The sequence below is a fragment of the Cyprinus carpio genome, chromosome B22 (genome assembly GCF_018340385.1).
Source record: "Cyprinus carpio isolate SPL01 chromosome B22, ASM1834038v1, whole genome shotgun sequence".
NCBI lineage: Eukaryota > Metazoa > Chordata > Actinopteri > Cypriniformes > Cyprinidae > Cyprinus > Cyprinus carpio.
The window spans coordinates 26,922,903-26,950,344 of NC_056618.1; the positions used below are offsets into that span (position 1 = coordinate 26,922,903).

The 27,442-nt window shown below is 34.7% G+C and overlaps 2 protein-coding genes across 4 annotated transcripts; one reads left to right on the top strand and one right to left on the bottom strand.

Annotated features, from left to right (window-relative positions):
• Nucleotides 1-268: 268 nt before the first annotated feature.
• uts2d (urotensin 2 domain containing) lies at nucleotides 269-1,777 on the bottom strand. The gene is made up of 5 exons (XM_042748799.1): nucleotides 1,315-1,777; nucleotides 1,103-1,207; nucleotides 966-1,003; nucleotides 589-682; nucleotides 269-502 (listed from the first exon to the last, which is right to left on the bottom strand). Exons 1-5 carry the CDS (start codon nucleotides 1,409-1,411, stop codon nucleotides 477-479), a joined length of 360 nt encoding a protein of 119 aa, XP_042604733.1. The 5' UTR covers nucleotides 1,412-1,777; the 3' UTR covers nucleotides 269-476.
• On the top strand, nucleotides 1,563-25,766 carry ccdc50a (coiled-coil domain containing 50a). Of its 3 annotated transcripts, none has more exons than XM_042748797.1 (12): nucleotides 1,563-1,568; nucleotides 8,625-8,687; nucleotides 12,021-12,150; nucleotides 13,913-14,003; nucleotides 14,258-14,354; nucleotides 21,187-21,939; nucleotides 22,220-22,344; nucleotides 22,433-22,477; nucleotides 22,566-22,670; nucleotides 24,120-24,214; nucleotides 24,298-24,401; nucleotides 24,480-25,766. In XM_042748797.1, coding segments are annotated over exons 3-12 (1,437 nt in total). In that variant the 5' UTR covers nucleotides 1,563-1,568; nucleotides 8,625-8,687; nucleotides 12,021-12,148; the 3' UTR covers nucleotides 24,500-25,766. The 3 variants fall into 3 exon arrangements, with proteins under 3 accessions (XP_042604731.1, XP_042604730.1, XP_042604732.1); XM_042748796.1 differs by lacking the exon at nucleotides 1,563-1,568 and adding an exon at nucleotides 3,929-4,233; XM_042748798.1 differs by lacking the exons at nucleotides 1,563-1,568; nucleotides 21,187-21,939 and adding an exon at nucleotides 3,937-4,233 and having other exon boundaries at nucleotides 24,480-25,765.
• Nucleotides 25,767-27,442: the final 1,676 nt, after the last annotated feature.

Here is a 27,442-nt window from a genome sequence, read left to right on the forward strand (position 1 = left end):
CAATCAATACCGTCACGTATTTGGAGAATATATTCTTTTGGTATGCGTTACATTTTTAATGTTCAACAAAGTCTCAACACTAGAGGGAGACAAGAGCTCTTGAAAAGCCAGTGTTTATAAATCAAGGCAGATGACAAGTTTTAGCCTATATAAAATGATTTTGAAATTATTATAGTAAAACTATGCATTCATATGTTTAATTATGAACTCAAAATCCTTAAAGAAAATAAGGAATATTTTGCACAATGAGACGATAGAGTAAAATCAATAAATTTCACTTGATGTTTTATTGAGATGACATTTACATAAAATACATTTTTGTTATAAGAGTAAAGTCATGAGTACATTATAACTATCATGATAATCATGACACATTATGAATACATATAATTCCATATTTGAAAACGTTTGACACATCTTAAGGCATTAGATGATTTTGCAGATTTTCTTGCTCCTGGTTCTTCACTTTAACAACCTCAAACACAGTATTTCCAGAAACAGGCTAAAAAGTGGAAAATGAAAAAAAAAAAATACATCAGCATTTATGCAATTGACAAACATATCTGTTCATAAAAAAGTAAGACTCACCATCATCTCTTTTGCTGGTCATCGATCTCTCTTTTTCTATTGCGTTTGACACCAATTTTCTTTCTACATTTAGCTCCTCTTGAAGAGCTGCAAGCTGAAACAGCAAGCTGACAATTAGCTTTCATAATAATAGTTGGTTTATTTGTATTAATATATTTGTATATTAAAATATTTTGAATATATATTTTTTTAATATATATATATATATTAATATATATATAATATATATATATATATATATATATATATATATATATATATATATATATATATATATATATATATATATTAATTTAATGAAAAATAAATATTTAATTGTATTTAAAGACAATAAACTTTTTTTCTCCATTAAATGCACATGACAAAACGAAACATACCTCCTGCAGCTCTGCGATTTTTCTGGCCAGCTCGAATTCTGAGATTCGAGAAGAAGTGCAGGTTTGTAGATTATAAGATGCTTATTCATTATACATTTGCTAAGAGTAAGACAATCTGTGCAAATGCATTTATTTACCTATTACATCCTTTTCTTGCACAGGCATGATGTTTTTCCGGAGCAGAAATGCCAAAATCTGGTTCTGCACATCTGAATCATCCTTTGAATGGAAAACCTGGTTGACTATAAAAAAATAAACAAACAATCAAACGATTAAGATACAAACAAACAGACTTACTTCACTGAAATCTATGATGATCAAATAGATCAAATTAGTGGCTTGTACTCACCTGGACTTGCAAGGCTTCTTGTATGAACGTTGAGAGCAGCAATCAGAAGTAAAAAAGCAAGTCGTGGAAGAAGACGTCCTGAGGATAGTCTGTCCATGGCACTGAGGGAATGATCCTGGTGTGTGTTTGCTCCCGCCTGACCAAAGGTGCTTCTGCTGGAGGCTCATCAGATGGGATACTTTTAATCAGGACGCGAGATGTGTCATCGCTGTAAATCAAAAGTGTGACGGTGTACGTTCTGTATCTAAAAGAGGGTCCGTGACAGCTGGGACTGATGTTCTGACGTGGTCTCAGGGCCAGCGACGGGTGATCAATCAGCGGCGGTGTATGTTAGGACAAGAGTAAATCTCTGGCAATACTGGGTATCACTCATCTGGGGATGGTGAAATGTTCCTGGCATTCTTCTTTTAATTTAACTAAAAGTATATGTGAGTCAGTGCCTAGAGTAACAAGAAACGGTCTGATGATGAATGTCATGTACAATATAATGTCATCTTAAACATTGAGATCCATATCTATAATTAACAAACGTATTGTGTTTTAATATTTACTTTTTGTGAGTTTTTTTTGTTTTCTGTATTAAAATTTAATCTATAATATATATACTATATATACTATATACTTTATTAATATTTAAAATAAGTCATATTTTATATTATTATTAACTTAGTATACTGAGTTACTCTGCTAATATTATTATTTATTATGTATGTACAAATACACACACATACAGTATATATTTTGAAAATATTTACCTATATTTACATGTATATATTTACATTCATATAATTTATATTGTATATAAATATTTTTAATATATAAACAACATATATGCGTGTGTGTATTTATATATACATAATAATTATACACAGTACACACACATATATTATGTAAACAAAAACTTATTTTGGATGTGATTTATTATTATTATCACATATATAAAAACACACACACACACACACACACATATATATATATATATTAGGGCTGTCAAATTATTAATCACGATTAATCACATCCAAAATAAAAGTTTTGTTTACATAATATATGTATGTGTACAGGGTATATTTATTATGTATATATAAAATACACACACATGCATGTATATATTTAAGAAGAATATGTTATGTTTATATATTAAATATATTTATATATAATATAAAATATAAGAATATAAATATATAAATGTATATACATGTAAATATTTTCTAAATATATAATTTATGTGTGTGTATTTATATATACATAATAAATATACCCTGTACACATACATATATTATGTAAACAAAACTTTTATTTTGGATGTGATTAATCGTGATTTATCATTTGACAGCCCTAATATATATATATATATATATTTAAATATATATATATATATATAAGATTTTCTTTTATTATTTTAACTTTGAAAGTAGTGTATAGGCATCCATAGGATAGAAACTCTAATTGCATTGAAACTTGAAAAAAATTCAGATCCATATCATTCTTAAAATAATATTTAAGTGTTCGATATTCAGCTTTTTTTTTTCCTGTTTTCTTTGTTTCCGTTTCTATCGATCATTAAATAGTTGACGCAATAATCACATATACAAAATATTTTTAAAATTTCTTAAAAACAATAATAATATTTCAGCAAATATTGCACTCTATATTCATCATAAAAATATGTTTGGTGTTATAATGATGTTTTTGTAAAGGAAAACTTTGGAAGTAAAGTATTTTCCATTTGATAGAAACTCTAATTTAAAAAAAAAAACCTATAAAGCATGAATGAACGGATTGATTAGAATGATAATAAATAATTCAAATACATTGTATAATTATCATTCATCAGATTTTTTTTAGGAGTTTTTATTTTTTATGGGGTATTTTACCTTTTAATCTTTCTTTCAATTTCCACAACATCACTGACATAATAAAAATAATAATAATTCATCAATTAATATGCTCTTGGTTAGGCTACTACCGTAAAATACGTTTATATTTTTAATATTTCATAATAACTTTTTATAGTTACATATTAACATTGTACATTATAGTTAGGCTATACATAATTTTAATAATTTTAAAATCGTGGAAGCAGGCACAGCGCCGGGTCTAAACCAATATGTGGGGGTGCTAAGAAAATAAATGACATTGATGACGTCAGAGTCCCCCCTTCGCCGTCACTGCGTGGAAGCCTGACATCAGAGTACCTAATAAGCTGCATTTTCCAAAAGCAAAGGAGTGATTTAAAGTAATAAATTCAATATCAGAGTGTTAATATTGGCCTGAATTTTAAATATGATTAACGACAATAACAAGGTTTACAAAACATTCAAGCAGCCTACTTCTGAAGGAAAAGGAATTTGAGTACTGCGCAGGGTCACTGGCTGTGTTTGGTCATTTGTTTTCTGGCGGGTGCGCGCGCTTCTCTGCCTTCCAGAATGTGAGCGCGTGCGCGCGTGGCATGTCCCACCCTGCCATCCGTAGCACACACAAACACACACACAAAAATATCCACCCACCACAGCACATACTTAATGGTTTGTGTAAATGTGTGTGTGTGTGTGTGTGTGTGTGAGTTTGTGTGTGTGTGTGTGTGTGTGTGTGTGTGTGTGTGAGAGTGTGTGTGTGTGTGTGTGTGTATGTGTGAGAGTGTGTGTGTGAGAGAGAGAGAGAGAGAGAGAGAGAGAGCTCACAATATTCATCTGCTGAGAGTATAGAGGGAGGGACGGACAGAAACCTCGGCTGGCGACAGAAACCAATCAGAGCGACACATTAGCGAAGACATCGATCGGGATTTATTTATCTGACGGAACCCGCCATCAGTCTGTCAAACAATAACCTTCAGAAACCTCGGAGAAACATTAACGTTACGCGCCGACGACATGGCTGATTTCAGTATCGATCAGAACAACCTGCCTGGCGTAAAAGAGGGTGAGTGAAGAGGAAGAGGAGGATGAGGAGGATGATGATGATGGTGCGCGTGCTTTGGAGGCATTGTGTGTTACTGCCTTAAAATAAACGGGCAAATGGCACAGCCTGTCAGATGATTCAGAGCTGCCAAAAACTAAATATGATTGCATTGTGGTGAATTATGAAGGGTAAACTGTTATTTTGACTGTAACCTTTTATACCATGTTACGTTACGTTACGGAGATATTTACATTAACGTTACTGAAGGGAGAAATCAAACAGAGCCATTCGCTGTTACTGAGAAGCGCCTTTATCAGTATATATCTGATATAAAAAAGAGAAAGCGATTCAATTCTGGCCTGTTTTGCCTCAAATATCATGTATTAGTGTATTAGATGGCGTGTGATGCTTTAGTTGCTGTGTGTGTGTGAATGCTGGCACATGTGTTGTGAGAGTCATCATGAAAATCTTTGGCATACTGAAGATGACTGTGGTGCAACACAAGCTGTTGATGACTTTGCATGCTATCAAGGGGAAAAAACAGCTAGTTCTGCAGGATTTCAACCCACTAATTTTAACCTCGTTTGATGCTCAGGGTGGATTTAGGATTTACAGACCCTATCATTTCCGCCCCAAATCCGGTTCGTGATAGTATCTGAGGTTCAGATTCAGTTACTGGTCTCAAACCGAAATACAAAAGCCAGTAGCTAATTGGGCACCAAGTGTTGGTTTCTAGTTATTTCATTTAAAATAAATAACTTGAACTTAAGGGGATAGTTGACTCAAAAAATGAAAAGTATGTCATTATTTACTCACCCTCTTGGCGTTCCAAACCTTTATGAGTTTCTTTATTCATTTGAGCACCACAGAAGATATTTTGAAGAACGCTGGGAACCAAAAAGTTAACGGTAGCCATTGACTTCCATAGTATTGGAAATATGCAATGGAAGTCAAAGGCTACCGTTAACTGTTTGGTTGCCAGCATTCTTGAAAATATATTTAATTGATGATTTTAATGACTTTTTATGTTTAAAATAAGCTATTTTGTTGTTAAGGTTCAGTTGATTTCTGAATTACAGTTTCAGATCAATAAATAATTCTGGCAAATTGGGGACCAAATGCTGTTTTCTAGTTTTTTTTAAGACCTCTTAAGTAGGACAGGCCAAGTGAACAATTTTAGGATGTTTGATGCATTTAAAACAAACCATTTTTCATTCATAATCAGTTATTGGTGTGGAACTGAAATTCAGAAATCAAGTAATCCTGGCTAATTGGGGACCAAATGTTGGTTTATTTATTTAAGTTACTTTAATGCGACCAAAAAGGTTAAGACCTTCTGAGGTGGGATAGGCCAAATTTGACCAATTTTAAGCAGTTTGATGTGTCTAATATGAACTACTTTATTACTGAATTTTAAACATTAAGTCATTTGATCTAACTGGGGGACCAAATATTGGTGTCTAGGTAATTATTTCATAGTAAAATAAAAAAAAAAAATCATTTTTTTTTTTAAATATTATCGCCATTACAATTTGAGTGAAAGCCTTGACTGTAAACTTCAGAATGTCGTAGTATTTGGTACAAAAATTAAAGTTTGCATGTGTTTATGCGAAAGTGCGTCTTGATGTTTTCAGCTATTTAACAGGATGAAGACCAACAACATACCGCATTTCTCACGAGTTTCTGTTTGTTTCTCCTTGAAGAATGTCCGTGTGGTTTCTGTTTCCAGTTGTTTCGTGCGTGTGGACTCAGCACTTTGTTGTAGTGTTGCGGCTGCTCTTTGCTCTTGGAGACAAAGTTAGGGATGTTGGCCTGGAAATGTGCAGTTTTTGCTGCCTAGCTAAGACCTCCTGGGATGTGTTCAGCGGGGGTTTCGTGTTTGCTTTGGAGAGCTCTCAGCTTTTCCTTGCGTTGCTGTTACTTGTTTGCCAGTCGCTGCTCGGGTGCTGCTTTGTAGAGCCTCGAGGATCATCATTCTTAATGAATCAGACATCTTAATTGATGTCTTTAGTGTTTGTGTCGCTCTGGGCTGTATTTATTTCAGGGTGTATGGTATCACCCACAAGTTTTTAATATTAGGCGAAGATCCACCAGCATGTTCTTTTTTGAAAAAAAAAAAATCCTTTATGCCTGAAACATGTTTTATTAGATATTGCTGTCTTTACCTGTGAGAAAGTTTTATATATGTGTATATAAAATTTTTTTTTTTTTTTTTTTTTTTTACAATTTATTTATATTTATTTAGTTAGTTATTGAACACGTTTAGTTTTTTTCGTTTGTGTTGTTTTTGTTTTTGAATTTTTATAAAAAATCTGATATAATCTGATATAAAAACCATAAATTTTTCATAAATTTGAAAAACAAGCAAACAAATGTAAATGTAATACATTGAGTTCATGTGGTAGTGTAATATTTTTAAGTGGAAAGTAGGTTTTTTTTTTTTTGTCAGTAAGATTTTAATCTAATTTTTATTTTAAAATTAAAACTTTCATTCATCAAGGATGCACTAAATTGACCTAAATTTACAGTAAAGATGGTTAAAATGCTAGAAAAGATTTGTATTTCAATTAAATGCAGTTTAATTCTATTCATCAAAGAATTTTGAAAAAAGTATCACAATTTCAGCAGAAATATCAATCAGTACAACTGTTTTCAATATTAATAATAATAACAATAATGATGTTTCTTGATCAGTAAATCATATTAGAATGATTTCTGAAGGATCATGTGAAACTCAAAACTGGAGTAATGATGCTAAAAATTCAGCTTTGCACCACAGAATTAAATTTCATTTTAAAATATATTAAAATAGAAAAATATTGTAATAATATTTTACAATATTTCTATCTTTGATCAAATAAATGCAGCCCAGGTGAGCAGAAGACACTTTTAAAACATTTATTATATGAAATTTAAATAAATGAATTCATTCGTTTGCTATCTATCTATCTATCTATCTATCTATCTATCTATCTATCTATCTATCTATCACCACTAATATTTAACTGTGTCATAAATCCAGTTTTCCCATAACGATAAGTCACATAACTTCATCATATAACAAGTAAAAAAGTTTCCAGCACAGGTTCAACAAATTGGCCTCCGAACCTCTAAAATAGGCGTCATGCATAAGGAAATGAAGCCTAGCGTAAATGCACAGTCAGCACCAGGATGCTTATTTTCAGTAGGGGCTTTCTTGGTTCCTGTCCTGTCAGATACGGCATCGAGATGTCATAACGTGGCTTCACCAGCCAGTAGACTGCAAAGGATATTTTAAGAACTGTAAATTTTGCTGTTGCTTCCTCATTTAGCGCTATGAATATCCTTTGGTCTGCGGCTCTTCTGCTCAAGATGCTGATCAGCAGCAGATGGGCGACGACTTTAATCACTGATCTGCAGAAGTGGCTTAATCTTATCCTCGTCTCGCCTCAGCTAAACAATACAGACACTGGAAAATTCCTGGGTAAATTAGTATTACGTGAACAGTGTTTCACATCGTTATTAGACCTGCCACTAAATTCCCTCACGGCTGTAGCACACAGTGTGAAACTGGAGCGTGTGTTTGGTAATATTAATCACGCTCGATTCCCAGAAACAGTATAGCGCAGTTTTCCTTGCAGGCTGAAATGCAAAAGTTGCTTTTTATTATCTGATTGAGGTTATCGGAGCTTGTATCGGAGGTTTGAAGGCGTTTGTTATGCTATCAGTCACGAATGAATGCGATGCATGGATTTCGTGGCTTCTCCACCTGTGTTTTGAAGCGTGTCTAAGCAGCTGGGAGGATGCCAGGTGCAGAATCAGGCCTAAAGAAAACATGAAGAAGCAGATAAGAGGATGTTAAAGGGCGGATGTGGAGGACATGGTTTCAGTTTCTTGGGTTGTATTTAGAACTGAGGTGATGATGGTCGGTTGAGCTGCAGTTTCAGACCCCGCAGAATTTCCACAGAACTGTTCCTTCTCGATAGATGTATTATATATAAATATATATATTTTTAGTGCTGGGCAATGCTAAAAATTTTAATCGCGATTAATCGCATGATTTTCTGCGATTTAATTGCATTTTTATGCACAAAATTCAATAATGAGTTCAAAAGTAGTGTGTAATATTTTTATGCGAACTGAACTGTGATACTTGAAACGAAAATTCTAAAGAACAGCATTTATTTGAAATGGAAATTTTTTGAAATACTACGTATTTAATGCATCCTCGCTGCATAAATACATAATAAATACAAAACATAACTCTTGAACAGTAGTGTAAGTCCAGTACTAACTATATTGTACATACAGATAAATGCTCGTGCATGCTTAAATATTCACCTAAATCCCGAGGTTCGTGTTGTGTGCTTCCTGTGTGGGTTGAAACTGACAGTAAATAACCTGATTTCTTATCTCTTTCTGTGTGTCTGCAGTGTGCCGGGACTTTGCCGTTCTGGAAGACCACTGTCTGGCCCACAACCTTCAAGAACAGGAAAGTAAGTCCTCTCCTACCTCCTACCCTCTTAAATGAACATCTAAACATGGAAAGTTATGACCTATAATCCTGAAGCTGTTTGTTGACACCAAATGAGTCATTCAAAGCCACCACGGTGTTTCCCCAACCTTAACCGAGCATAAAAATGATTGAAAGTGGATAGAAAAGTCCAAACTCATCTCAGCATCTTCCTCTTTTAACTGCAGTGTGAGGTTTTACACCTTCACCGCAGATCTCACATGCCATCATATTGATTTTATTTAGCACTTGTGTATGAGAAAACCATGTTGAAAAAGACAAGGAGCTCTTGAGGACCCGGTGGTAAATGTGTGGCCTCATTTACTGTTGTTTGGTGAATTTTTGAAATCTATTCCAATAGGCATCAACGCATCTGGGAATTTCATGTGAGGGCGAAACTAAGGTTTCTACAAGTAGATGGGTTCAAGTTGGTTACACAAATTCCCCGCGTTGACCAACAGAATGCTGTTTAGGTTTAAAGTGACTTCTGTGTCGGCGGCAATAACCTCGTGGGGCAGCGCGCCGACGTCCCGAGTTCGAATGCTTCATACATTTACACTACTAGCAATGGACAGTTTTTTCTAATCAAATCACACCTTAAAAAGATGACACCTTGAAAAAATTAAAATCCTGTCATTAATTACTCACCGTCATGTCGTTCCAAACCCGTAAGACCTTCGTTCATCTTCAGAACACAAATTAAGATTGTTTTTTTAAGAAATCCAAGAGCAGACAGCAACAGGAAAGTATGCATGCATGTATATATTTTACGTTTATATATAAAATATATTTATATATGATATTTTAATATAAATACATGTAAAAAAAAAAAAATCTAAATATATATATATATATATATAAGCATGTATGTGTATTTATATATACATAATAAATATACAAAGTACACACACATATATTATGTAAACAAACTTTTATTTTGGATGCGATTAATCATTTGACAGCACTAATTTATAAAAACAACACTATTTTTTAATTAGTTTGAATAATTTGAGATCTTCAACTTTAGTTGCCAAGGCATAATTTTAAGTTTTCATGTAATTTTTTATTTTTTATTTTTAATTAACAAAAAACTATTTGTAATTGTTTTGTTTTTAGATTTAGTTAACAAAAACAACACCGCAGTTGAGCTTTTTTTTGTATTAGTTTTAATAATAAATAAATAACTAGTTTAATAATTTTATATCTTCAATTTTAACCAATTTTATTAAACAATTTTAACTTCATTTAGTTGCCAAGGCAGCATTTTTAATTTTCGTTTAAGTTTTTCATTATTTCAGTTTAGCTTTATCTCAGTTAATGAAGATGATTTTAATAGTTTTAGTTTTAGCTAACAATAACAACACTGCAGAGCTTCTATATGACTGAACAAAGCAGTCATATACAAGGCAAAGAAACCGCTTGCGTGTCGCACAACTTTAAGTCGCGCTGGCAGATTCGCAGCTGAAAGAATTGCAGTGAATGAAAGCCAGAGAATGCCTCGTTCTCGATTTTAATTAATGTTCAAAGAGGCTGCTTGTAAAAAATGTTGCTAGCTTGACTGACATCAGGTATATCCATCACATAAATGTTTCGGTTTATAGCTTTTCTCTCTTTCTGGTGCTCTTTCTTAAAAATAGCGTGCGCTCGCAGCCACAGGATCAATAAAAGTGTTCAGACTTTGGGAAGATGATGCACTGTGTCGGCTAGAATTGCGTCAGTGTCTACGATTTACTGCCTTGTCCACGTAGCACAGCCTTGAAATGGCAACCCGTCTGATGCCATCTCAGAACACGAGCTCTCAGCTGCGTGTACATCAATATGTGATATGCGATGACATTATATATGATCGAACATGGTCACTGAATTGTCAGGTTTTTTCCGTTACAAATTTTACAAAAAATGATGTACAAAAATGTTCTTTTTTTTTATTAATATTATTATTATTTATTTATTTTTCTTTGTGTGGAGGAAATGTTATTTTCTGTATTATTTGCACACTAAAGAGTGTTCTTTAGACTGTCTCTGAGTGCATCCGTATGCTTGAGTTTTCGATTGAGCTGAGAGATATCATCTATTTGTGTGTGTGCAAGACAAGTTTGTGAGACAGAGATGTTATTTTAGTTTCTTAGACGTCCTGGCTGCTTAAAAAATGATTTGCATTATATTATTAGAAACACAGACACAGTTAGGCACCTTAAGTGGACACACATGTTGAATTTGCATGATGATTGAATGAGCTCAAAGCAGCTGTGTTTGATGAAGGTATAAATGTTGAGTTTGGGTGTTTTCTCTTTGTTGCAATCTACAGCCAACCATGTATGGCTTTATGAATGTAGACCTTTTCCTGCAGGAAAATACATATTCAAAATACTTTTGTCTCATACCTTTAATTGAAATGAAAAAATGCCACGACACTTTGGTAGTTTTCACTGCATTTTAATATTGTTTAATAATAGTAGTTATTAATATATAATAGATTGCATAATTTTATATATATATAATATGCAATATTTTCATTTTTCTAAACACTATTAAAATGAAAACTATTTCAGTGATTTATTATTAAGTTGTTCAATTTTTCATGTAATGAGTTTTCTGAAAATAAAATGTTCTTATTTAAAATTTTAATTATTATTAGTATTATTTTGCATTGGTATTGGACAATTTATTATTCAGTGATTTATTTTCTCATGTAATGAGTTTTCTGAAAAATCAGTCTTTTGAATGTTTTAAAGCACTAATAATTGTTAATATTAATAAGTAAAGAATTGACTGAATAATTCATAAATTGCTGATTTAGTTTTGACTTAATATTTTGTTTAGTCAATAATATAAAATAAAAAATATAGCAGTATTATTCTTATCAATAATAATTATCAATAAAAATTTGTGTCAATTTTGCGTGAATGTTTTAAAGCACTTAATTAATTATTAATATGAATAAGTAAATAATTTACTGAATACTAAATTGCTGAATTCGTTTTGACTTAATATTCTGTTTAGTTAATAATCATGCTGATGATAACAAATAAAAATATATATATTATTAGTAGTAGTAGTAGAAGTATTGTTTCATTGAAGTATTATTATTAAATACACAGTATTTAATTTCAAAACTAATTACATGTTTTTTTATTATTAAGTAAACTGTTTATTTTATATATTTACAAATCTGTGTAAATATCAGAAATGCTTTTGCTAAACCGGTCATGTGCTTCAGAAACACAGCACAGGCTATTTGGGAAATCTTTTGTTGAATCTCTTTGTGTTAGACATGCTGCGAAGTGATCGTCTAAACGTCAGGTTTCTCTTCCAGTCGAGAGCCACCTGGCATCCAACGTCCACAAGAGCCGCCTGGTGCAGCAGGACCTGCAGGTGGCCAAACGTCTGCAGGAGGAAGAGGACAAGCGGGCCAAAGCCGAGAGCAAGAGACAATACCGCCACATGTGAGTCAACTGAAACCCTCACCACAAGACTTCAGAAAGACCCGGTCATCTAAAGATCAAACTGTACTCTTCCTGTTTGGAAAGGAAGGTCATTCTTTTCTCAAATCTTCCCAAACTCGTAGCCGTATCAGACGCTGCAGAGCCAGTTGGGAAATCCTGCTCATTTTGCTGTCTGTTGAGATAAGAGCTGTTGTACTTGCACTATCAGTCCTTGATAACTGCTGTTGTCCCTCAGATGTTGACACTAGTGCTTCTCATACAGAAGCTTAATATGTGAGTTTAGTTTGGCTCCAGCTGCACTTAGAGCTTGTGTGTGGCCTTGTGTCGTCTCGTCGTGTACTGTGGCAGTGAAATGTTTTGACTTCTGCTCATGCCACATGAGGATAAAGAGTGTCTTCCTGCTGGGCGTCGTCTCAAGGTCTCTGAGCTGATGCTATCATCAGAGTTTGAGCGGGGCAGAGCGAGAGACGCTTGAGCCTGCAGAAGATACTGTTATAGATTTTGAAGTCAGTATAATACAAGTATTTTTTTTTTTTTTTTTTAAGAAATGAATAAAAAGAAATGCTAAAAAAAGTTAATATTTTCAGCACATTAGACTGATTTCTGAAGGATCATGTGACACTGAAGAATGGAGTAATGATGCTGAAAATTTAGGTTTACATCACAAAAATAAATTTCATTTTAGAAATAGGAAGCAGTTATTTTACAATATTGCTGTTTTTACTGTAAAAAAGAAATGCAGTCTTGGTGATCAAAACACTTCTTTTAAAACTGGTCTTATTGTTGTCTCCTATGCTGCTTGACTGAGAAGCTTGTGTTGCCTAAACATGCCTTTAAGTCAAACTAATTACATTAGCTAGGTTGTAATGGGATTGCTTTACTAATTACTCTGTCTGAATGGTAATCACATGACTAATTACTGGTGAATTATTCTCCCAATCCTGTGTGAAGAACAATATAAGAAGACACCAGATTGTCCTTTCAGTTCCTTATTTAAGATTAGTTACATTTTAACAGTTTAAAACAAAGACTTTTTTTTCTTCTGTCTTTGTAGAGCTGCTGCATTATAATAATAATCATCATCATCATCATAATTATAATATTAGTTGTAGTAGGAGGAGTATTAGTATTTTATTTGTATTTATTTAAATGAATAGTTAATATTTTATTATTTATAATAAAAAATGAAATTCATGTTCTACCCCGTTCTATATTTATAAAACCTTTGTTATTAACTAAAAACTATTTAATATCTAATTGAAATAAACCTGAAATATAAATATTAAATGCAACTTAAACTCCTTAATAATAAAAAAAATAGAAATGCAACCAACTGATCTAGTTTAAGTACTAAAATTACTAAAACTAATATAAAGCTAAATAGACATTAAAAACAACGTAAACTTGCCAAAAGCACAAAACAGTCACTAAAACTAAGCAAATCAAAATGAAGTATAAAAAGCAAAGTATAAAAACAAAATCTAATATTATTCAACATATTAATAAATAAAATACCACTGGGGTTTGTTTGATTCCAAGTTTAATGTGAATAACTGACAACTACCTAAGGCACTTAAAACATAAATCACATTTTTTGTGACAATTAGCACAAATTTATGATCATTGTAGCCCTAGATAATAGTTACTCTGCAATCAGTCTTCCAAGAACACCTTCATCTCACAGGAATTGAAAGCCGTGGTGGCTGATGTGAGAACTCACAGTGTGTAAACTCAAGTGTTTTCTTTCTCTCTGTCCTGCCAGGGAACGCATCGACATAGAAATAGCTCAGGAGATTCAAGAACAACTGGTCCGGCAGGCTGAACAGCAGAGGCAGCAGGAGGAGAAAGATGAGGTGAGAGTTATTCGCGGCATTCACGAACTCGCTTCGGGTCGGTCAGCGGTGAGCCTGCGGTTTAGCCACGCCCACAGCAGTCACATGACATCCTTGTGATTGTGTTCGTAACACTTGAGAACGCATACTCGCATTCTCTGTGTGTTAGTCATAAGAAAAACATAGATGTATCCACACCCATGACTGTTGCTGCATTGCAGTGCTTGTTTCCTCCACTCATTCTTCTGAATTCATGTTTGTGTGCGTTCAACTAGGCTATCGCCCGGAAGCTGCAGGAGCGAGAGATGAAAGAGGAGAGAAAACGGCAAAAGCAGATGGAAGGAAACCTCGAGGAGTACTATGATGATAAAGGTGTGTAGACGCCCTCTGGTGGAAGGTGTGCGATCGAGCAAAGATGGGGTTTGGAGAAGAGAATGTGTGTGTTTGGATCGGTCAGCACATTTGGCTGCTGGGAAATCTGTTTCCTGCACCGCTGTTCACTGAATCTAGAGCGCCACATCACGTTTAACCACAGCAGTGAATTTGAAGTCTGAATTCATTGGATACCATGAAACACAAGGACAACACACGTCTTCATTCGTTGCATGCAAAAACAAACACAAGCAGTATAGTCTGATTCACGAACAAATGACTCTTTCTTGCAATGAATCAGTCAAAAGCCAAGTTATTGTTAAATCATTTGTTTATTGAAATGAAGCTGAAAAAAAGACAAAAGCACAGAACAGAATCACTAAAATTAAAATTTAAATTAAAAAAATAAAGGGTTAGTTCACCCAAAAATGAAAATTGTGTCATTAATTACTCACCCTCATGTCGTTCCAAACCTGTAAGACCTTCAACCACATCTTCAGAACACAAATTAAGATATTTCTGATGAACCTGACCCTTCCATAGACAGCTATGTAATTACCACAATCAAGGTCCAGAAACATAGCAAGTACATCAGTCAGAGAGCTCTCGGTTTTCATCAAAAATATCTTAATTTGTGTTCTGAAGATGAACGAAGGTCTTACAGGTTTGGAACGACATGAGGGTGAGTAATTAATGACTGAATTTTCATTTTTGGGTGAACTATTCCTTTATAGCTAATTGAAATATTAATGAAAATTTTAGTAGTGCATAAATTATCCTACAATAACTAAAATTCTATTTGAATTAATTGCGGAGTCTGGTTACTGAATTACTAACTGAAAGTTTGTGCATTTTAAGGAGGACTGTTTCCTGATCTGCCGGCTGTTCTGACTAACAGTCTGTAATTACATTTTCATATTTAAAGAATTTGCCACTGATGATTCAAACATGAGTTTTGAGCAGTGTAGAGTAGCTCTTGTCGTTTCTCTGATCACAAATGCAGACATGGTTTTATGTTTACGTGATGCGTAAAAAGACTGTATAAGTCATTATAATCAGTAATTATGTCCCCACTGGATGCAACAAACGCCTCGTTTGTAATGGGTTTTATTGGTTTTGTCTCATTGCACATGGCATCACAGTGTTGAGGGGTGTAACAATTGTAAAATTCAACACGTTTCAGAAGGTGGGGCATAGAGGAGAAACAGTAATGTACATTATGTGGAAAATAATGTTTTTAACCTTAAACAGCATAAACACATTGCATTACACCAAATACACAAAATAATGTTCTTTTTAGCAACATCATATGACCCCTTAAATAAACAGAAATGCAACTAACTGAAAAAGTACTAAAACTATATACATCTTAAACTATATATATTAAAAAATTTCTTAATGGTTACAAAAACAAATAATTGGTTAATTATATGTAGTTTTGTACTGAATTTTTAGCATTTTAATATTTTGTAGCATGCATAAATATAACAGTGCATGTTATAAAATGATAAAAATCGAAAATACTAACATTTAAAATGTAAAAAAAAAAAAAAAAAAGTTCATTTCATGAGAATTCACTTATGAGAATCAGCCAGTAGTAGTTTTGACATTCCTGTGCAAATTTTTTTCCATACATTGCGCTTTCCTTTAACTCTTTCAGAGGTACTTGCCTTAGAAAGGAATTACAGTAATAAACACACATTTCATTACACTCCAGACACTTCTGTCTGTTTATTATGAAGTTAAACATGTCAGCTAACTTGACCGCATGCTAGTTTGCAACTTAAGTTTGTTTAGTAAACATTAGGTAACTCTGGGAAGGATCTAAAATAGCACCAGCAGACCATCTTGCATTGGTAATGGTTGACCATTTAACAATAAATGCTACAAAACTGGACATGAAAGTTGTTCATGTCAACACGGCATCGATTAGCTCCACCTGCCCTGCATGGCTGCCCTTGCATGCCACAGTTTGCAGTCAAACTGTTTGCTTTCATGTTATGTAATCATTCTCTCATGCCATCATTGGAATGTGTTTAGGGTCTCCTGGTGGTTGGTCTGTATCGTACCCATAGGGTCTGTTTGCCTCATTAAACACGCTCAAATCTCTCATTCATGGCTGTTTAATGAATAGTTTGTTTCAATGAAACCCTCGGACCCTAAAGACTGAAACTTTAGCACGAAATGCATTGCTTCATGTTGTAAGGATGCTGCCAGAGATTAGCACCCCGCCTACAGGGCACAACATAAAAGATTCAGCATCTCAGGGAGTATCTTTAGCTTTCTCTCTGCCTCTCGAACTGTGACTGCATAGCTGGGCTTCGTTCTCACGCCAGGCTGTAAACAAATAGGCCTAGACTGCGCTTATGCAGGGATATGTTGGGGATGAGATCAGACATGTTTATCTGAATCCTTGATGCATGAATCTGTGACAAAGAAATAGTTGTAGGAGTGTTAACGAATGAGAAAGGCTTGGTTTATTGGCATAAATGTGGACGAAAATGCATGAGCCTATTTATAAACGCCTACCATGTGCGCTAATTTGAGATTTGGTTGTAGAAATAGGATTAAGGCATTAAGACTGAGAAATCTGTGAAGAATTTTGTATAAACACCTGCATACAAACAACTGTTTGAAACAAAATAACCTAAATAACATAACCTTGTTTTGTTTAATTTTTTTGTTTTGTAAAATAACATATTCTCAGTCCCAACCCACATATTACTCCTTATTAAACGTCCTGAATCAGGAAAATGTAAACTTTTCTAATGTGCTTAACTGAAGTTGTTGTAAACAGGGTTCAAAATTAACACTCAGCCAAATTCACCATCAATAATTAATACACACAAAAAAAAAAAGAAAAAATATTTAGACACTGCTTTTTTATATAATACATTATATCATTATTATTATTATTTATTGTTTTTATTATTATTATTATTATTATTATCGTGTTGTTATTTTCTCCACCAAAACTCTGTGTGTTGAGACACATGCAATTAATTGAAATCACAATAGGGTATTCGGTTTTTGGTTGTTTAAAAAAAAAAAGAATTTTAATCAGATACAATCAGATCCCTTTCAAAATTCCCAATGCGACGCCCATAAAGATAGCGTTGTGTACGCTTGCGTTTTATTGAGATTTAAACGTTATATAGGTAAGACATTGCACATTCAGGAGCTGGTTTTCAACCCCGTGCTGTGACTTTTATAAATACAACAACTAAAAGCTACATTATATTTCTCAGCAATAAGGTGAGCCAACAAGCTTCACTTATTTGCAAGCTTCACACTCGTTCGCGCATTCTCTCTCTCGTTAATTCATTCAGATTCATTTAAATAAATATCATATTGGCGCTACTTTATTTCACTAAAGAATTCTACCTCTAATGAGCTGTAGATTAGATAACAAATGAAAATTACCATCATTTTCTGGCCTTTATCCGTTAAGTGAGATTTTGTGCTGAAAAACATCCATGACAGCTCCAATCCAAGAAATAAAAAAATAAACTCAACTCAAATTAAATAAATAATAAATAATTTTAAAAGCGCAGCCATTCAAAACTCGAAGTTCTACTATGTGCATAGTAAAGCGTGCATACCACTAACAGTCATTTTATGCGGGAATTAATGTAAACGCAGATATTGGATAATAGTTGTGTCTAGGGCTGTCAAAAAAAATGTTGAATTTTGAAAATTCATTGAATTTAAAATAAAAATCCACATTCAAATGCAAAAACATTGCATTCGAATTTTAGGTGTGCATCAGACAGCCTTATCAGAGCCACAGGAGATGGGATGACGATGTAAGTGTAATTGCATTTCAATTCTAATCCTATCCAATTCAACCCAACACACTAAACGCACCAACACTACATTGTTCATTCAAAATATTGCAGAAAAAGAGAACATCAATGTGGAGATGTTGTTGTTTACGGCGAAACTGAAACCAAACCATTCACACAGATTACATATTTATTGCATTTTCTAGCAGGACATTTATCAGCAGTTGCACACGCGTCTCACACAAGAGAGCCGCATGTTTAGAAAGCCATGTAAAATTAATGCAAGGTCAACTTTTAAAAACATGTCTTGACTTTGTGGCGGTTTTTCCCCATCCAACTGCATCTCACATTTTTTAAATGAAAACAGTACTCTTTGTGATTGGTTTTCGGGCCTTTGTATTAAACAGTACATACATGATGCTGTTTTGTTTCTAATTGTTTAGGCAACTTAATTATATATAGTTTATAAAAATTATGCACTTTTCATAAAAGATAGCCATGTTATTTTATTGCTTTTAAGAAACGTGCATTAGTAATATTTTGCTCAGTGCACCCTCTTGTGGCCTCAGAAGAGAAGCTAAAAGCTTTTTTCTCCCCTAACTGAAATTATGCCTTTTAAAGTTTTGCAGCCATTTTGACAGCTCTAGTCGTGTCTAAAGTGAAAGTAAACCGGCGGGTCAAAACATCAGGGCCCATTTTCACTAAACATCTTAAGGCTAATAGTAGCTCATAACTGGCCGATTTAGGAGAAAATATTTCAAATAATGGGCGTGTCAGTCCTAAATTTAGGACCCCTAGTTTTAGTGTTTGAGCACTAAAACCAGCTCCTAAATCTGTGAAAGGTTAGGAGTAGTGAAGAGGACTCCTAAGTCACTAAGATCAAACCACAAACTATTCCTAAAATGGTTGTTCCTGGCAATCTGCCTCTGAATGTGAACATTTTAGAAACATTTGATGATAATGACCTTTTAAAAAGGTATCACCTTTAGTGGTCGACCGATATATCGCCAAGGCCGATATTTGGCATTTTTCAAATAGAGCAAATCAGAGCAAATTACCTACTGTTTTTCCGCAAACTCAGTGATCCTCTGAGAAAACTAATCCCGTCCGAATGCGAATGTCTGTGTTTGTCGGCGATATTTTATTTTACAACGCGTTTCCTTGTGTGTTTTGGTCAACGTGAAATACTGTAGATGCTCTTTTTGCTTCCCGGCAAAGAAACAATAAAAAAATTTAAAATAATAAAATCAAGAGCCAGATCATGTAAACTGTTAAGACTGGCTATTGTAATATCAGCGTCAGGTAAGATACTCGCGTCTATTTATGCACTCAATTACATAATGATTTAATTATAGATGTAGACTACCTTTATGAAAATTAAACATGGGTTTACTACAGAAAAAAAAGTTAGCATTAAGTAGATACACATTTATATCATTTAAACAAATATTTGAATGGCCAATGAACATTTAATTTCACAAACCTTGCAAACTTAGTCGAACTCAGCTGTGAGATCTTGTGAAGTGTGCATGTATCCAGCATGATCACGTGTTCTCTGCGTGACAGTCGGTCGTGTGAATTAAATGCTTTAAACTTTAAAATCGTGATGATAAATTATGCTGCGCTTTATGCATTTGCCCACTGCCATATTCATGTCATTTTCTCTGTGTGCTGTATGTAAAATGAGGGTTACCCTGGTTTTATTTGAAACCAGGGTATTATTCCCAATGCACACAAACTTCCCAGAATACTGAGTGCCCTGTTGGTTACAGTGTTTACTTCCTTTCTAATTATATTTTTATTAAATATTTATTTGTGAAAAAAACTGTCATCTAAAGTATAAGTATGTTTATTTTACACTTTTATTTTTGAATCCATTATCAAATGATTTCAAATTTCTTAAATATATCCGCATTATATCGGCTCCCCTGCTTTCCAAGATATTGGCATCGGTTGTCAAAAAAAAAAAAACAATATCGGTCGACCACTAATCACCTTTGGTATTGGAGGTTACCTGAACTACAAATTTTCCTTTGATTTATATCCTTGTTTTCATTAACCAGTTGGGCAAGAAGTAACAGCTGGTCTTGCGTCCAAATTTTTTTTTTTTTTACTACGTTTCCTTGTATTACTGTCAGCCATGATTATTGTACTCTGTTTATAAAAGGCTGTTTATATACATATCCGCTAATTGTTTTTGAGAAACATACATGTAAGAGGCTGACAATTAGATGAACATATACTTGTTTAATTAGTGACACTTATCCTGCATTTTAAAACCTTTATTTTAATGTGGCAATTAATATTTTATTTTTTTAAATATTTATTTGAATATGGCAACATAATATTGTGCTCCACAATATTTCTATGAATACATCTCTGACAGAGACTATCAGCCAATCACTGTGTGGATAGTAAGTATGCTGACATCATCCATAGCAATGAGGTCAATCCCGCCTTTACTCTTAGCTTAAGACTTCTGTCTGTTCCTTAGTAAAAGATGGTCTCAGCAGTTTTGTGAATAGGTTTTAACAGAAAACTCTTAGCTAAAAACTTTTACTGCTATTTAGGAGAACTCTTAGTGGTAAGATAAAATGTTTTGTGAATATGGGCCCAGATCTGTGCATTAAGACTTGGAGTGTAAATGTAGCCTTTGTGAAAGTTGTAGTAATATAATAAATTATATATAATTAATATACTAATTAATGTTATATATAATTAATATATGTAAAATATATTATATTTTAAATAAATTATGTATTACTACTTTTATATTAAAAATGAGATAAATACAGTTTAAAAGCCTTAAATATACAAGTTAAATGTTCTCCAATCACTTGACCTTGGCATGCATGGCATTAGTTAAGTTTGGACCCTGGCTGTAACTTTTTCCTTTGAATGGCTTGGTACTAATTGTCAACAGTTGACTTATTTACCATTTTACTTCCTGCATCATCCACAGTGAACTAACCCTTGTGTACTAACCCAGACAATTTCCCTCCTTGTTCTTGCACTCCACCTTTTGCCTTACACTTGCTTTCACGCAGCCTTCCGAAAAGAGAAGAATCACAACTACAATCGAATTCTTTCCCCGTACAACTCTCCTGAGCCTGACAGAAAAAGATATCCCAGTAGCCATAGTCGATATCCGGAATATGAGCCGGAATATGAGTTCAGCCGATCTAGGCATCCGGAGAGTCCGAGCAAGGAAAGGATCCTCGAGTACTACTCACCTGAGCGTCGACCGGAAGAAAGAAAGAAACCTCTCAATCTTGATCACACAGAACCACGTAGAAGGAAGAAGCAAGATCAATGGGACGACCTGGAGCCAGTGATGCACTGGAAGGAGAGGCCTCCAAGGGATTACTATGCCGGCCGGGACAAGGTCTGGGACAAGGAGAGGATCAGGGATCGAGAACGAGAATGGGATGGACGGAGAGCCAAGGAAAGGTCGAAAGATCGCAACTGGACAAGAAGTCAAGATCAACTGTTTAGCGGCATTGACAGGGGCAGGGGCAGAAACGTGGACTGGGAGATGGACCAAAATGGACACAGTAGCAGAGAGAGGCAAAGAGAACAAGGCAGAGATGGGAACAGGGGGAGGAACAGAAGCAGGGAGCGAGAACTGGATGATTATGGTCTCACCCCAACTAGAGGATGCTCAGAAGAAAGCCTGGAGTGGGAGGATCATAAGAACAGGAAGAGGGTCCCGTCAGGTCCTAATGAGGTGTTTGAGGAGCCTGTTTTCAGAGGTCCCTTAAACGAGGGCTGGTCCCCTGGTCATTCTCCAAGAGAGAGAGGTATGGCCCGAGGTCCATGTGTTTGAGTCAACCTGCTTGGACTTTTCAGTGCCATCTGGTGGTTGGGAGTGCTGTCAAGATTTATTTTTTCCTGTGCATTTGGGTTTCTTGTCTTTTTTGGACTCTCTAATTTCTTGGGGATCCTTGTGCACTTAATCTGGTCCTTTCTGACCATTCCTTGCTTAATCCCAAACCAAAAATGGTTGCTTGGGTTCAGTGTGAGTAGTTTAAGTGTGTCATTCTTTTAACGTGAATTAACGTCCTCTGTTGCCCCCTGCAGGTCGGAAGCCGCGAGGAGACTATGGCATGGAGGTGGCAACGCATGGACTAGCCCACTTAGACCTACAAGACCAGGAGCTCATAGACTTGGAGGTGGCACGCAAGCTACAGGAAGAAGAAATTAAGGTATCTTGAGTCTCACTGGTTGTAATTATTGGTGACTTGTAATCCACAAATGTAACTGTATTTTTTTTATTATTTATTTTTTTTACAGGCGAGTCAGTTGGACAGGCGAGCTGCTCAAGTTGCACAAGATGAGGTACGCTATGGTTCGTTTTTTTTGTGCACTGTCAGGGTTGTCGCTCATCTTGTTTGTTTTACGATTTGTTTTGTGACTGTATTTTTAGGAAATAGCACGACGGCTAATGGAAGAAGAGAAAAGGGAGTATAAGAGATCGAGGGATAAGGAGAAACAAGTGATTGAGAGACGACGGCCTGAGGTGGAATATAAGGTAAGCAACATCCATTCCAACTGTGCATAGTTCTGGTCTTGAATGCTGATTGGTCAAAATTGAGTGAGCCATCCACCCTTTAAAACCTTATTGTTGGAGATTGATAAATATTTACATACATAAATGTAGATTTATATGTAGTCGTGAAAAAGTTAGGACACCCTATTGAATTCCATGGTTTTCCATATCAGGACATGATTTAAAAAAAGTCTGGTCCTTGGATGGTCTTAAAATATGGAAAATAAAACCTCAGATGAACAACAACACATGATAAATTGCACATTGTTATTATATATTTAACACAAATAAAGCCAAAATGGAAAAGCCATGTGTGACAAAGGACACCCTTACTGTTAACATAGGAATTAAGAGGGTAAGTAGCAGTAGCAAGTGTGAGCACCTCAGTATAAAAGTTTTGGCCGTTTGCTGGTCTCGAGCCTTCAGGCGTGTATTAACACAATGCCAAGGAGGTAATTATTTCTGTTAAAAGTGGATCTACAGGCAATTGAATCATAGGGTGTCCTAACTTTGTCACACAGGGGGGAAGTGACTTCCGAAAGATGGCAGCATCGTAATGCTAATTTTACACAGAGAGTGGTAGGTCTGTTAGTAAAATCTGTTCACTTTAGCAATCTTTGCTGCATTATGTGCCAATGGTGACTATTCAAAAATAGGGAAACAGCACTTTAAGTTTTTTTTTCTCCAAAGTTTGCATGCCTGTAACTCAATAATTATTAAAAATATCTTAATGCCCTTTTAGATATTGGCTCTTAACAAACTTTCCTTTTGGCATCTTTACTTTTAAGGCCCTATATGGTACGGTTCCAGAGATATTGGAATTTTAATATGGCTCCAGGAGTAAATCGTTAAATTGTACACATTTTTAGTGGTCAAAAACCAAATGTAATATATAATAAATATAATACTCATTTTCTTTTAAAGAGGAATGTCAAGAACAAATGAAGAGTTTGGTTCCAAAACGCGATAAACGGCATTTAAAAAAAAAAAAAAACTGATTACTGATGCTCGCGCCCCTTGATTTTAGATTCTAGTTGTTAATTAACTTTTCTTTTAAAATCTTAAATGTCAAGGCCATACATCATTCAATCCCAGAGATACGGGTGTGAAATTTGGTTGATTTGACACGGAATGACCCATAAGTTATATAATATGCTAAATAAGCGAGTATAGATATTTAATGTGTATAATGTTTGTTTATTTAAATGTATTTTATTTTAGGGTTATATTAATAAAATTTAGATTTTGAAATAATGGTAGCAAGAACATTGCTACAGTGTCAGAGAAATTTTAATGGAACTATTAATGTAATGTTGATGTAGAGGCCTTTGAAATTCATGTATTAGATTATTCCACATTATGCCATGTATGCTTGGAGACGCTGACCCTGTGGACACTACTCACACACTCTCTTCGCTTCTGTCACATTAGCCAGTGCAAGAAGAAGTAGTACGACCACGAGCGCGAGAAGAGCCGCGCATCAGAGAGGACGAGTACCAGAGAGCACGCAACCACAAACCCGTCAGGTACCGCATCTCCACTCAATAACACACTCACGCTGTCAGAAGTCCTGCTGGAGACTCATGTTCCTCTCGGTTCTTCTCTCCAGGCCGCCGCCTCCTACACAGCACTACGAGAACGTAAACCCGAGCTACGCATTTGCGGACCCCTACTCCCCTCGCCCTCCGTCAAGACCAGAGGCGGCGTACAAAGGTTCACATTGCACTAATGAGATATCATGTTTTAAATTCTAATAACTTTTTAAATATGGCTGTCTGTATCTCCTTATAGGTGCCTACTACAGACAGTGACCATAAGCCTCCACTGCTGTCCAATCTTGAGTCCGTTCTGCCCTTTATTTTGCGAATCAGTAGAGGAGAAGTGATTCAGAAATACTTTGAGGCTTTTGGCAGAAGCTACTGACACTTTATTTTATTTTTCCCTCTTGGGTTCATCACATCAGATGAGCCGACGTCGTCTCTACGTGTTGTGAAAGAGTCTTTTACCCTGGAGCTACGAACTACTGGGCGACAGGGACAGTTCCTGTTTGCTTCTCATGTTCTTGTCTTATTGTGGATGAGTGGACAGGAAGGGATCTACTGCACAGCTCTCTAGAATATCCCTTTTCTCTTGGTGTCTGTAATGAGGCTTGGTCTTGATTCCATGTTGAGTTCAGGATACAGCGGTTTTCCACTTTTTTGTTATTTTTATTTAACGGAAAACATGCTTGAATTTATACGCAGCACACTTTTGTGCTATATATTTATTGATTTATTTTGAGAGGATATTTTATTTTTTGATTCGTGTTTTAAAACGCTGATCGTTTTACCCTTTCCCCAATCGATCTGAAGAGACTGTTAGCTTAAACCAGGAGCGATCCGATTTCTGGAGATGCAAAATTTCACATATCTCAACGTCTTAAGAAGCATGAATCAAGGTGAGGTTGTCAGCGCTTCTATTTGTTTTGCCTTCATATCATTGATGAGAGACTCTTTACTCACACTGCAGGCTCACGTACAGCTAGGGTTCAAGACGCTCAGGCTTCGGGTGCCTTTGTTTTTGTGATATTTCCCCCTTCACCTGCAGTGTCCGTAGCGATTCTCTCATCTTCTTCATATGTGCTTCAGGACCTACAGTGCTCTAGTGTTCAAGTGCATGCTGGCTGAATGTGAACTCTGTGGGGTCTATATGAATCTTGTCCAAAAATGGCCACAAACAAATCTCTACTCCTCATTTTTTATTTTGATATTATGTTTTATTTATAATTCAATTCAAATCCAAAATAATAGTTTTAAGGCATGTAGTAGCATTGCTGTTGGCGCAGACGTAAACCGTTTTCTCGCTTGCTGCATCATATGCAGTTCATGTTAATATATCAGTGTTCAGATTTGCAGTGCTTTGCATTTGGTGGCAAACTTACTTTAAGCAGGGACACCAGCGAACAGATCAAGGCAGCAAACAAGTGACTATGGCTTTATTTGGCACTTTCTATGAATAGAGTATAAAGTAGGGCCTGAAACTCTTGGGGAGAAACTGTTTTTCAGCAAAATATCAGTGAAAAAAAAATAAAAAAAAAATATATATATATATATATATATATATATATATATATATATATATATATATATATATATATATATATATATATTTTTTTTTTTTTTCATTTTTTTTTTTTGGCTTGTAACTTTCTTTAGAACTTGTCTAAATCAAAATTTAAAAACCTCATTTGTCCAAATTTTATTTTTACCAATTGTTTATTTCTTACAGAGAGCATAAAACAAACATTACAATATATTTTTTTAAATGTCTAAACTAAAAATATACAAAAAAATCATTTGGTTGGAGTTTGCTAAAAAAATAAAAAACAAACAAAAAAAACCAAAAATTTTTTAAACTTAAGTTTTCTTTCTATTTTCTGTTTGCTTTCTATTTTCCACTCCATTTCTTTGTTTGTTTGTTTTGTGTGCGCTTTTTTGTTGTTATTTTGTTTGTTTTTGCATTGCTCTTCTTTGATTTTTGTTTGTTTTCTGTTTTCCACTGCATTAGTTTTTTATTTATTTTTGCATTGTTCTTTGGGGGGGTGGGGGGCGCAATTGTTTATTTCTAGCAAAAAAAAATAAAAAGTATAGACAAACTTGCACACTTTGCCTAAATTTATAATTCTATTAGAGCCCTAGTTGGGGATCAAAAGCCAAATGTTTTTGTGTTAGTAATTAAAATAGGTTTAACAGTATTATGATGCTTTTGTGTGATATCATAAAATCATTTGATGTTTTTAATACTAGCTATGAAACAATTTTATATCGCTTATCTAATAGTTTACTCCTAGGAACAGTTTTTTGTTTGTTTTTTTTTGTATTTATTTTTTGAAAAAGACCATGTACCCTGTTTATGGAAAGTGCCACATGCTCATCACTCTATCAGGGCATTTTATTTTTCCCTTACTGATCAGTCATCGCTTATATTCCTGTCAAAATGCATTTTAAAGGGATTACATTCCGCTTGGCTTTTGGGAATGAGAATATGATTGTGTGGGCTACATGTAGCATCCTGTACAGATACAATTAAAGACAGCAGCTACTTTTTGCATCGCATTAGTGCCTCTATAAGACCAGTGTTCGATCGCTAGTGCTGAACGCTCCCATCTTTTGCTCTCAAGAATGACAATATGCTAGTGTCGGTGCATTCCAATGAAAGGCATGGCCTGAAATGCGTCCAATAAACTTGTAGGGAAAATATCTTCTGTTGCCATGCTGCTATGCTTATAAGGTGATTTAAGAACATTTTCTTGCGGAATCGTATTACTGAATCAGTTTTGAATCACTTTACGTGTGTGTTTTAGTGATGAATGTGCATATATATCTCTCTCTTTCAGTGCTGTGTCAGTCTAGCGCATCTCATGTTGCATTTTACGGTGCGCTGTAGTATTTGAAAACATAATTGTATTTTACAATTCTGATACTAATTGGCTGGATGGGTGTTGTGCCAAATGCCATTCAACATTCAGGGATTAAAAAAAAACAAGTATTGCTGTAAAACTGTCAATATCTGAAGGTCGTGATTTGAAGACAAACAACTGGTTTACAAATGTTTTGCTTGAGGCTGTAAACAAACAAACTGAACTTTTAGCACCTGAAATGGCATTGTAAATGTATGTGTGTGTGTGACGGAGTGACAGAAACTTGAGCATTTTTCACTCAACGTATGAAGATGACGTCCATGCCAGTTTGTTTTACAATCAGCTGCTGCTGGAA